Raw genomic sequence first — 13,081 nt, 5'->3', positions numbered from 1 at the left:
GCAGGGAAGCTTCTAGAAGCTACAAGCAGAAGCTAGAGATGTGTCAAGCCAGGAAGATGAAGAAATAGTGGATGAAGTCATAATCCAGTGGCTTGGTTTGGCCATTAAGACCAGAGGACATGGTTACTTGCTCTGGAGTAAAAAGCTAGAGCTGTTAGGCAAGAATTCAACCACTAAGGGGCCAGACACTGTGAGGGCTCCAGAAACCCTTGGCTTAGACTATTTAACAGGTCTGTCCATGTCCCACCTCCCCCAAGGTCCATGTAGCCTAGGCTGTCCTGGAACTTGCTATGTAGACTAGCAGACCAGGCTGGCCTTCATGTCACAGAAATCCACTTGCCTTAGCAGGAATTAAAGATGCAAGGGACTAACAGGTGCTTTCCATCATTCTAGTCATGAGATTCAGAAATGAGGTATCAGAACTGAGAGGGAGGGGTGCTCACAGCTGGACCAGGAAATGAGGGTCAGCCCAAAAGGGACCCAGCAACAGGGGTCAACATCAGGTGCCATTTCAGTGCCAAATTCACAAATAATATTTGGCAGGAAATCACTAATAAGACACTTATCTGGTCTACAGTGAAAACATTTATTATACAACAGCTATCTTTATTTTAGGTCAACATTTAGACAGCTCACCATGTGGAACCACCACAGCTTTCAGCTTGGCTCTTGGAGGAACATCAGTCAGCCTGAACTGACAGCAACTTGTACCCTGATGTAAACCAGTCTGTAGCAGTGGGTAAACCTAAGACAGGCTTTACCTGCTCTTGCTTTGAGCTCTCTTTCCCCAACTTGGAATTGAGACACTTTCCTAGAGAACATATCAAGAGCACACCCTATGGGGCACTGGCCCAGGCCCTTCCTTGGCAGCAGAGACCCTAACTAGCCTGTCCTTTACATGCACCCAGATTACTGACTTTTACCTGGTACTTATAAAACTAGTCTTAGTTTTCAAGAGAGGAGTTTCTAGTCATGTCCTAGACCCTCATATCCTTGAGGGTCAGGCGACCTTCACATGGTTCCCAGGGATATATTTGGTATGATCATCCTTTTATCCACATAGAGCTGAAGCCAACCCTGGCCAGGGCTTATGCATTCAGGTTCATGTATCTATGTACACAATAAACTTAGGGTTTCCTTTTGTGTTCTGCAAGGAGACCCTACCCCTGCCCAACACTTCAAGAAACCACAGCTGTTTTGGAGCTGACTTTTATTGTACTTGTTGCTTTGCCACCAAACAGAGGCATGACAGGCCTGCTGTGTGATATATACATATACACATATGTACACACACTGACACACACCACAACCCACACTCACAGTATGTGGTAACACACACTGTGCTTGTAAGGACAGTAAAGACATAGATTTTGCCACTTCCATAGGAGGATAATTCAATCAAACTAAAAAGGAACAAGCCAGTGCTGGGACACATGGGTTCACAGCTCAAAATACTGGAAAAAGAATAAGATCAGTCACGGTTTACACTGTTCACAACTGTTCCTCAATAAAAGGTGCACTGAAAGCCAAAGTAGGATGCTCACGGCCCACAGGTTCTCTGTACTACAGCACCCACACCCTCAGGGGCAGCTTGAATGATTATGTCACTCTCTCTGGAGTCTACCAGCTGCAGCACTGGCACCTCCTTTAACAAGGCTCACCTGTAACAGACACCATGGATCAGCAGGACAACGGGTACTGACTGATATTAAATCTTGACATCTGAAGAGACTGGCTTTATGATTCAGGAACAAATCCAGCAAGTAACTTGGGAAAAAGTTGCCTAACCACAGTAAGCACTGGCTTTTTTCTTTTGTTTTGTTTTGTTTTGCTTTGTTTTTTTTTTCTTCTTAAGACAGGATTTCTTTGTGTGTAGTCCTGGCTGTCCTGGAACTAGTTCTGTAGAACAGGCTCCGTGAGCCGCCTGCCTCTGCTTCCCAAGTGCTGGGACATAAGGCATCTGCCACCATCACCCAGCCTGGTTTTTCCCCATTGGGTACTGGCTGTGTTAACTGAACATTAGAAGGGTAGGAAAGGTCATAAACATTGCACAGAATCATCTAAAGTAATCTTAAAATACAGTCAAAAGGAAGACAAGGAAAGACATCACTGGGCACAAACAGAAACCTACACTCCAGCAGCCTTGGTAGACGGGTCCCCCAGGGTCTCTCCCGACTACTTTCTGTAGGTCAGAAGTGGTCTCCACTGCACAGGATGAGCTTGCATGCACAGATTCCAGCACTCTCTGGGCAACACAGCACAGCACCATCTACACTGCCTGCCAGTATAGGAGTTAGGGGAGTGTGTGTGTTTCTCTATTTAATATTTATATTTGGACAAGAACAGTCAGACTGATCCTGAGACTCACCAGTTCTTAGCTTAGGACAAATGAAATCAAGGAGACCTTAGATCAACATAGTAAAACCCTGCAAGGGAGTCTGCACAGGGACAGGTCAGGGTACTTACTGGCCGTGGCAATCACTATTATCACTTTGAAACTGATCTACATATGGAGGGTTTCAAGTTCAACATCATTTATTTAGCTTTACGAATTCCAAAAGACACTAGGTTCAAAACTTCCATGTTCTCATCCTGACAGCACCACAAGTCCCAGTTCAGGATCTAGCTCGTTAGGATGTGAGGGAAAGGGCCACAGAGCTACATGCAGGAGGGGTGTGCTACCAGACTGCAACTGATCATCTACAAGTCTGGACCTGGTTCCTGGTCACTGTAGGAAAAGAGGCCCAGCACCCCAGGTTGACCAGTGACTTCTTTTTCCTTTGTCCCAAATATGGGCCAATTAATAGATTTCTCATTCTTCTTTTAGGTTGTTTTATTTGAGTTAGGGTCTTACTGTGTAAGCCCAGACTGGTCTACAACTCAAGGTCCTCCTACCTCAGCCTCCCTAGTGCTGGGATTATAGGCGTATCCCACTACATCTAGACACAGGTCTGATGTTTACAAATTACTTTTAACTGACTATGTTAGTGGATATCCCTAAAATCCTTTAAAGAACGAAACTAACAAATCCATGGGAGGATCTTGGCTCATGTAGTTCTGTTGTAGGGTCAACTGGGAACTTGGCATCAGTGTCTCCCAGGACCTGGATGGGTTCCCTTGATCACTGCCATGTTTGTCCTCACAGTGCTGCCTCTTCTTGTAACTTCCTGACAACCTGATCTGGTCCTGAAGGCCCTGGTGAGCTGGGGCCAGGAGGTGGGCGGGGTGGGCTTCAGAAACACATGATGGTTTGTCTGGGCCACAGAGCCACCACATGAGCCTTCTCCTTCTTCATCTGTTCTGGAAATGCAGATGGGCAGCAGCAGCCAACGGGAAGGTTCTGGAGGAACCTGGCTCATTGAAGTCTGGTACAACTATCTAGCTAACTGTAAAAGGGTAGGATGGCTCCATATCACTGGTAACCACATTTTTCAACTCCACCCACCATGGTACCCTAGAACCAAGACTGGAATACTGACTGGAGAGAGGTTCACAAAGGAATCCTGTGGCCGGGAGCTGGCCTCCCAGGTTGAGTGACTACTACCATAGCTTCCCTAGAAGCCAACCCTTCTGAGCCAGGAGCACCAGGGTCCAGCCACCTGCTCCAGGAACCCAACACTCCAGCTGCCAGAGGCATTGATAGTGACAGGTGGAAGCGAAGGCAAGCAGGGGGTGGGGCACTGGCAAGCACAGGGAGGAGGTTCTGGAGCCTGGGCACTCAGACTCTGCATAAGCAGTTGCATGCCACCCACAACTGGACTCAAGAGACTTTCTGACTATGACTAAGTGGCAGGTGCTGCCATTTGTGGTTCTTAAAAGTCCAAAAAAGATTAAAAGGTTGGCTTGAAGGAATGTGGAAGATGACCCAGGAATGAGGGAAGGAGGCTGTGGCCCCGTCAATCCAGCTTTTGACCTGGAAAGGTGCAGAACAGAGACAAATGATTTCCCACACACCAGCAAGAGACATGCCTCCAATGATAGGATTTCAGTCCACAAGGCCAGGAGACCCAAGATAGTGACATTACACAGAGTGTGCTCCCACTTTCAGAAGGGGCATACCTGCACTCTCCATAGCAGATCTAACAGGAAAACTGTCACGAGGCCGAGTGAGATGATGCAGAGACCCTATGAAAGCTTCCCAACACGAACACCGTGCAAACGACTGATGCTGGTGGTGCCTGGAAGACGGGGCCCAGTTCCCTCCTTTGCAGGTGATATCAGAGCCCTGTCTGCAGCCTTGAGGATGAGATCAGAGCCATGGACTAGACCATATCACAGGACACAGAGGCCAACAAGGAGATGTAGCTCCAGGTGCTTACCTGACTCCTGTAAGCACAAGGAGACAGCTGAACCTTCACTGGACCCGCTTGGCTGAAAACCCAAAATAAGCACTACCATCCAGTTAATTCAGCCCAGCTGCAGCACGTCCACAACACAGACATTGAACATAACCCATACATGCTATTAAAAAAAGGATAAAACAGAAGAAGACCGTAGCTACACTGCTTTAAATACTGCATGCTACGCACTTCATGTATCAAGGATTGACAGATGGGTGGACTTAGAGGAGGTGGGAGTGGCCCTGACCAGCCAGAGCAGGTCAGGTTGACGGCTGCCTTCCCATCTCAGTGACTACAGTTCATGATTCTAAGGTTGCAGTGGCCAGATGCTGATTCATCCTCTAATCACAGCCTCTCCTGAATTTAGTTGAACCCGTCGGTGTGATAGCTGGGGTGGGAGTCAGCTGTCAGCTGGGTGGTCTCTGTGGCAGATGCTGGCTGTATGACGATCGGTGTGTCTGTAGCCTCTGAAAAGTAAGCAGACAACCTCATCGCACAAGGGCAGCAGCAGTATTGTGTACCCATCGACATGGTCCTTGCATCACATCATTCAGCCACCTGGACAGACACTCAGGGGAGAGGCTACTTGCTGACCTCCACCCAACACACTTTCCTCAGTGGTCTCAGGTAACACCAGCCCCCGGCCCTCCCCACCTGCCTGCCTCCCACCCCACCTTTGGTCCCTCAGATCTACGGCTACCAGTTCATGGGCAGGAACAGCTCCCTGCACCTGCTTTACCTCAAGTGTCCACGTTCACACCTCAACAGTCCCAGATGCCACCACAAACACTCTCGGCACAGTGTCAGTGCCCTCCTGTTTGACAAGACAGTTGACACCGTTCAGGGCCAGTGCTGGCTCCACCCCACACACTCACAAGGCCCTGGGCTGCACACTCACCCCTTTCATCAGACTGCAGCTGTGCCTCCAAGTCTTCAGGGGATACGTAGAATTCTGTCTCCTCACCCTCAGGTGCCTTGGGCTTGCATTTCCCACAGCAGCAGTTAAAGCAACAGCACAAACAGCAGCAGCAGTAGCAGCAGGTGAGGAGGCCACAAACAACAAACAGCGCCTGGGAGAGAGAATACTGACTGGCACTATGGGGCCTCAAGGGCCCACAGGCCATACCACAAGACCCTCCCTGGAGAAGACAGGTCAAGAGCTGCAGTGTATACAACTAATGCTAAGGGCATCTTTCAGGAAAAAGCTGTAGACAAGAGAGAACTTGCAGGGTGAAAACAGGAGAAGCAGAAGTAATAAGTAATTTCTAAAGATGGGATTGAATACAAGCCAGGAGGCTCTCCCTAGAAACAAAAGTGTGACTTCCCCTTTTCTCTTCTAGTTCTTTTGTATTCAAATGTCAGCCAGAATCAAAGCATGCTTTCTGTTTTGAAGTCCAAAGTATGGTACTTTCGACTTCCTTACTTTCTCTGAAGCCCCATTCCCAGTTCAGCTGACCCTCCACACCAAACTCAAATGGCATGGTTCTCTTCTTCAGTTTCAACTTATAAATATCTCTAATGGACTTCTCTCTAAAACTATAAAGATTGAAGACTAACCAGTAAAAACCTAAAATCACAAAATCAGGCTACCTATACCTAAGAACTACAGGATAATTTACTCTGACTTTGTATAAGGCTGACAGATGAGGGGAGCAAAAATGGCTATTAAATAAACGAATGGTGTTAAGTCAAGAGTTTCTAAAGTAAGACTTTTTTTAGAGACAGGGTTTCTCTGTGCAGCCCTGGCTGGCCTCGAACTCAGAAATCCACCTGCCTCTGCCTCCTGAGTGCTGGGATTAAAGGCGTGTACCACCACACCTGGCTAAAGTAAGATACCCCCGCCCCCCCCAAGAGCTGAGGACCAAACCCAGGGCATTGAGCTAAATCCCCAACCCTTAAAGTAAGATTTTAAGTCTCCCATGCTAACTAAAAGCCTGCCTACACATATCTCAATCTTTTCAGTAGGTTGGTACCATGCATCAGAGACTATCACGTTGATGCAAATGGTTGTGCTCCATGTACGCTGTGTACTGTGCTCGCTATGAAGAGGCCAGTGCAACAGCTGAAGAGCACGGAAGACAGCCTCAGGCCAGAAAGCACATCAAGGGACTGAAGGAACGGGTCTTTCAACATCTGTAGTCCAATTATGAACTAGAATTCTCAATGCCTCCAGTGTGGCAGCTCACCTTGGCCCACCAGCTGGAGAGTACGAAGTAGGTGTTGACGTTCTCCTCCCCAAACTGCTCCGCCACATAGAGCCCCAGCGAGCCATACTTGTCATAAATGTTTCTTTTCGTGGCGTCTGTCAGGATGGCGTGTGCGTTGTTAATCTCCTTAAACTTGTCTGCAGCCTCTGGGTTATCAGGGTTCTTGTCAGGGTGATACTTCAGGGCCAGCTTCCTGTAACCAAAACCATTTCCTGGCTCTACCTTGGTCTTACATTTCTCATTTGTCCACCAGAGTCCAGGGGAAGAGATACTTACCCATTAGCATCTCATTTGTCAACTTTCCAGAGATCTGGTTCATCTGAGTCAAAAGAAGTCTCTAATTGCTTTAGGATAATCCTTTCTACCAGGAAATACCCACAAAGGTGAGTCCTGGGTACTAAGAAAGGTAGAGCACAGCTTATAGCATTCACTCCTGCCAACCCCCAGTGTGCTGGCATACTAATTGCACATTTGAAGAATAAGGTGATGGCAGAGAAAAGTATAATATTGATAATTTAGAACAATACAAGTAACAGACCCCAAGACTATCTGACGTGAAAATACCCCACCCCCTTTCTGGGTGACTATATCATACTACACCTCAGAGAAACATTCTTCAAGTCCAGTCAAACAGCAATGACAAGATTAAAAAAAAAATCCCATCACTGTTTTAAAATATAGCATTTAGCAGCTATGCCCAGGGTTCAAACCTTGATCCCGTGATGGTCTGGGGAGAGTTGGCAATATCTTTTAAGTGTGTTTACTTTTTGGTGCTAGAGAAGATCAGTGTAACTTTTTTTGTTGAGAAAGAGTCTGTCTACATAATCCTGGCTATTCTAGAATTCACTACATAGACCAGGCTGGCCTCACTCACAGATATCCTTCTGTCTCTGCATCCCAAGTCTGAGGATTAAACTATGAACATGAGGATAAAATGCAACTGTTAAAGAGACTGTCATGAAAAAGGTATGCCAAGGTTCTTGTTAAATTATACAAGAAGCCAGATGAGGATCTGTGTTCTTACAGGTTAACACGGCTGCTTACCGATAGGACTTTTTAATGTCATCTGAGGTTGCATTCTTGTCCAGTCCAAGAACATGGTATAATGATTCCCCGGAAGTAGAGAGTGAGCGCTGCCTCTGGTCGGCCATGTTAGGTTAGTCTACAAGAGAAGATAAAGGGAAATATGGAGAAAATGACAAAACCTGGGTCTGTGAGACGTGATAAGGGCACTGCTGTCATGCTAGACAAGTTAAATTGGACTCCCAGAACTCATCTGGTAGAAGAGAAGAAGAACCTCCTAAAAGTTATCCTCTGAGCTCCTCAAGTGAGCTGTGGTTTATGTTCCTTTCCCATTCCACAAGTAAATATGTGGGCGCTGGTATCTATAATACGCATGAAATGTTGCAACTATTTAAACGGTTCAGAAAACCAAAGATGTGTTAAAGTTTAAAGAAAAAAGCAAAAGATTGTGCTGGATGTGGGGTATATGCCCGTAATCCCAGCTCTGTGGAAGGCTGAGGTCAAGGGATCCGAAGTTAGAGACTAACTACACTCACCCACATTCCCTCCCCCAAAAGTCCTGTTTTAGAAAACCCACATTTATAGAAACGGAAGGAAATAATAAAATATGGACAACAACAACAAAACCCCAAATCAGTCATGATGAAAATATTTCATGAGCTTTTCAGAAGACCTTCAGCAGCTGCCAAAAAAACCCTGAAACCCAGAATACGTGTTTAAAAGTTACCTGGGCATTTTTATTTTCACTAAGCACTTATTTTAGCTGGTGTTACACATGGTCGTTAGCCACCCAACATGGATGTCGTGAATGCAATTTGGGTCCTCTCTACAACAACAGTATAAACAACTACTGAGCCTTTTCTCCAGCCCCAACTTTATCCTTTTTTTTTTTTTTTTCCGAGACAGGGTTTCTCTGTATAGCCCTGGCAGTCCTGGAACTCACTTTGTAGACCAGGCTGGCCTCGAAGTCTGAAATCCGCCTGCCTCTGCCTCCTGGGTGCTGGGATTAAAGGCGTGCGCCACCACGCCCAGCATTTTTTTTTTTAAAAGAACCTTTTTTTTTTTTTAAAGATTTATTTATTTATTATATGTAATTAAGTACACTAGCTGTCTTCAGACACTCCAGAAAAGGGCATCAGATTTTGTTACGGATGGCTGTGAGCATCGTATGGTTGCTAGATTTGAACTCAGGACCTTCGGAAGAACAGTCTGTGCTCTTACCCGCTGAGCCATCTCACCAGCCCCCATCTTTTAGTATAACCCCTTATTTGTAACCTTCAAAGTATTTTTTCTGAGGCACCAAACTGAGACTGCCTGTAATCTCTGAAACCAAGCTAACAGCTATAACCTGGTGCAGACCCATTCAGGCCCTGTGCTTGCTATTTCAGTCTGTGAGCCTATGAGAGCTCTACTTAGCTGATTCAGTCCACCATGTTCTCTTGGTGTATTCCAGCCCCTCTGACTCCTAGTCTTTACTCCCTCTCTTCCTCAGGGATGCTTCATCTCTGAGGAAAGGACCCAATGGAGACCTCCAATCCAGACTCTCTCATTGCATAATGTGGGTCTCTGCACTCGCTCTGTCTGATAATGACTGGACAAGGCACTAATCTATGAGTACAGCAGAATATCATTATGAATCATTTCATCTGCACTCCCCACCCAAGACAAGCAAACAAAAAGCAAACAATTTTACATGCATGCATTCATTCACTGTTTTATTTTGAAACAGGGTTTCCCTTGTAGTGCTAGACTGCCGTTGGAGACCAGGTTGGCCTCAGACTCAAGAGATCCACCTGTCTATCTCTGCCTTCTAAATGTTGGGATTAAAGACATGTGCCACCACCACCTAGCTTAAATAGATAGATAGATAGATAGATAGATAGATAGATAGATAGATAGATAATATTTAAAGGAAGATGGCTCAGTGGTTAAAGAATGTTTACTACTCTTCCAGAGGACCCATGTACAATTCCTACCATCCATATTGCATAGCTAATAGCTGCCTAACTCCAGGTGGCCTCTCAGGACACCTGCGTGCGCGTACACATACACACACACACCACATATTTACACAGAGATAGGTACATAAATAAAAATTTTAAAAAGTTGTGGATTTAGCTTAGTGGCAGACTATTATTAGCCTAGCATGTGTTCAATCTCCAGTGCTGTAAAAACCAACCATTCAAAACTAAACAACAACCACATATGGTTCATTCCTACTCAACACTGTTATCCAGAGCAACTAGACAGGTGGAAGAAAGAAAGCTTATAAAACAGAAGAGGAAATTCAAAGTTGTCCCTGTTTGCAGATATGATTTAAATCCTTTCTCTCTTCCATGTGGATCCTAAAAATCAAAATCAAGACGGTCATCAGGCTTTGGCAAATGTCTTTGCTCACTGAGCCATCCAGCTGGTTTCAACATAATTTTATTTCTAAATCATTACTACTGGGTTTTTGTTCGTTTGTTTATTTATTTATTTTCAAGACAGGGTCTCTCTCTGTATCCCTAGCTATGCTGGAACTCACTCTGTAGACCAAACTGGCCTCGAACTGAGAGATCTGCCTGAGTGCTGGGATTAAAGGCATGTGCCACCACTGGCTAGCTCATAATTTTATATATAGAAACATAGAAATCAGACACAAAAATCTACATTAATAAAAAAAAATCAGTAGCATTTTTATACATTAATAACAAACATGGTAAGGTAGTTAAAAAAAAAAACCTAGTACAACAAAGCCTTGGGTTCAATCCCTTGGTGGGGGGCACAAAAAAACAAACAAACAAACACAGATGAAAGAAACTAAAGAGAATATATACAAACATGGAAAAATGTCTTAAGTTCATTGACTGGAAACATTGCAATCTCAAAAGCAGTCATCATAGAAAAAAAGCAATTCTAAATTCACACAGAATCACAGAAGACCCTGAGTTGTCAAAGCAACCTGAACAGAAAGATCAAACCTACAGATATCACATTGTCTAATAAGACAAACTACAAGTCAGGTGACGGAGATGCACAACAACTAGGAGGATCCCTCAGTTCAAGGCCAGCTTGGTCTATAAAGAGAAACACTGTCTCAAAAAAAAAAAAAAAAAAAAAAACCAAAAAACCAAAAAACACCAAATCAAACCAAAACGCACAAAGCTAGGGTAACCAAAATAGCAATATACTGGCTTATATAAAAAAATCAATACAGAGACCACGAACAAATAGGGGATAGAAATAAATCTATACATCACACTGACTTTGACAAAAGAAAAGTTTATTTTGGTTTAGTTTCAGGGGATACACTACTATGACCAGGAAGGCATGGCAGTGGAGCATGAGGTGGCTAGTCACACATAGTGAGGAAGCAGACGATAAACGATGAGCCCTTTCAGCCTGAGATCCCAGCCTACGGGATGGTGCTTAACTACATTTAGGTATACCTTCCCTTCCATAAATTAAACCTTTCAGCAAACACCCTCAAAGATATACCCAGAGTATGTTTCCACTGTGATTCTAAATCCAGAAAACTGTGCTAGGAAAACTGGATGTCAATATATAGAAGAATCCCTATTTTCAAAATCCTCAAATCCAGTTTCTCACCATATACAAAAAAACAACTCAAAATAAATCAGACCTAAATATAAGGCCTATAATTAAGAAACTACTAGAAGGCCTAGAGAGACGGCTCAGTGAGTAAAGTGTTTGCTGTACAACACGAGATCTTCAGCAACCATATAAAAATGATCTCAGCAGCACACAACCCAGCAGCCAGCCAGTCTAGCCAAACAGCATCTCTAATAAGAGACTAATTCCCAGACATCCCAACATCAACCTTTGATCTCTATATGTTTCTGCCAAATGTGTGTGCAAATACTTCTACTATAAGAAAACACAGCTGGGCATGGTGGCACACACCTTTAATCTCAATGCTTGGGAGGCAGAGGAAGATGGATTTCTGAGTTCGAGGCCAGCCTGGTCCACAGAGTGAGTTCCAGGACAGCTTGGGCTACACAGAAAAACCCTATCTTAAAAAAAAAAAAAGAAAAAGAAACCAGAAACAGGGTCTCACTACATAACCTGGATGGTCTGATGGTCAATTTCTTCCACTTCCCCAGGTACCCGGTTAAAAGTATTCACCTCTACATCTAGTTTGAATAGATTTAGCACCTTTTATTTGTGTACGTGCATTTGTGCACGCTGAGTTCATGAGTAGTAATTATAAACATTTATCAGCTTATTTTTTATGTGATAGCCTATAATGGTACATAGATTCTTGGACTGGACTTGACCTTATATAACTACACATTCTCTCATTTCCCAGATGGTGGAGCTATAGTTATTAGCAGCTCCTGGGCCTTGGCACATCACTGCTCTTTGAGTAGGTCCTAAATTCTGAGGGGAAAAAAATTGAACCTAGAATTCTATTACTAACCAAGTGTCAGGCAACAGTGGGAGTTGGAGAAAAGTACTTGTTTGTCCCATATAAAACCAGCATTTGAGGAAGTCCTTCAAGAAAATGAGGAAAGAAACAAGACCAGAAGACACAACAGACTGAGAGTAAAGCACCTGACCTGCTCCAGGAAGCAGGAGCTGGCGAGAGCCAACTCACCCGCAGCAGCAGGCAGTCATACTTCACAGCGTCAAAGCTTTAATACCACAAATCATTACAGAAATGTGAGTGATGTAAGGATACTATACTCACGGTGAATGAAAATTCTCAACAACAAAAGCTACAATGTAAAAAAATAATAACTACATGGAAATGCTACAAATAGAAGTTGGACATATGAAAGTCATCAGACTTCGCTTCCCAGTAGGATGCAGGCCACAGAGCAGATTCTGTGATGATAATCAGTGTGAAGGACAGAAGAACGATTTAAAACTGAAGCAGGACATAGTGCTGCATGACTATAAAACTGGAGCCTGAGACCAATGCAAAAGGAGGACTATGGGCCTGGGTGAGGCGTAAACTTTGTCTCAAAACAAAATGTAACAAAGTAAAATAAATGAGGGCAAAGTCTTGGTGCCCAGTGAGAAAACCAGAAAACCCAATCAGAGTTTATTAACATAACCAGAGTCCAAGAGAAAATAAGGCCAACATAACTTGGTTGAAAATAGTGGTCCAAGCCGGGCGGTGGTGGCACACGCCTTTAATCCCAGCACTTGGGAGGCAGAGGCAGGCGGATTTCTGAGTTCGAGGCCAGCCTGGTCTATAGAGTGAGTTCCAGGACAGCCAGGGCTACACAGAGAAACCCTGTCTCAAAAAAAAAAAAACAAACCCAAAAACCCAACACCCCCCTCCAAGAGAAAGAAAGAAAGAAAGAAAGAAAGAAAGAAAGAAAGAAAGAAAGAAAGAAAGAAAGAAAGAAAGAGAAAATAGTGGTCCAGGGCAGCGACATCAAGCCAGCCAGGGATACACAGATAAACTGCAGATTTTTATGGATGAAGGTTTATTAGAACTGATAGCTCGTGGCTACAGTCCATCATTTCAGGAAAGTCACAGCAGTAGGTGCCCAAGGC

The 13,081-nt window shown here is 44.4% G+C and overlaps 1 protein-coding gene across 10 annotated transcripts in view; it reads right to left on the bottom strand.

Annotated features, from left to right (window-relative positions):
• Positions 1–1,193: 1,193 nt before the first annotated feature.
• Dnajc5 (DnaJ heat shock protein family (Hsp40) member C5) overlaps positions 1,194–13,081 on the bottom strand; it is a 34,029-nt gene continuing 22,141 nt past the window's right edge. For 3 of the 10 annotated variants that reach the window (NM_001271584.1, NM_001271585.1, NM_016775.3), the window contains 4 exons: positions 7,592–7,709; positions 6,527–6,740; positions 5,239–5,410; positions 1,200–4,807 (listed from right to left, as the gene is read on the bottom strand). In NM_001271584.1, the coding sequence (NP_001258513.1) occupies positions 4,704–4,807; positions 5,239–5,410; positions 6,527–6,740; positions 7,592–7,698 (597 nt within the window). In that variant the 5' untranslated portion in view covers positions 7,699–7,709 and the 3' untranslated portion in view covers positions 1,200–4,703. Of the gene's footprint in view, positions 4,808–5,079; positions 5,155–5,238; positions 5,411–6,526; positions 6,741–7,591; positions 7,710–13,081 lie in introns of all 10 variants that reach the window. The other 7 variants (XR_003950403.1, XR_003950405.1, XR_867108.3 and 4 more) reach the window with 5 other exon arrangements.

This window comes from Mus musculus, chromosome 2, assembly GCF_000001635.26.
Source record: "Mus musculus strain C57BL/6J chromosome 2, GRCm38.p6 C57BL/6J".
Classification (NCBI taxonomy): Eukaryota; Metazoa; Chordata; class Mammalia; order Rodentia; family Muridae; genus Mus; species Mus musculus.
The sequence above is the reverse complement of the archived record's forward strand: the minus strand, read 5'-3'. Positions and strand labels throughout refer to the sequence as shown.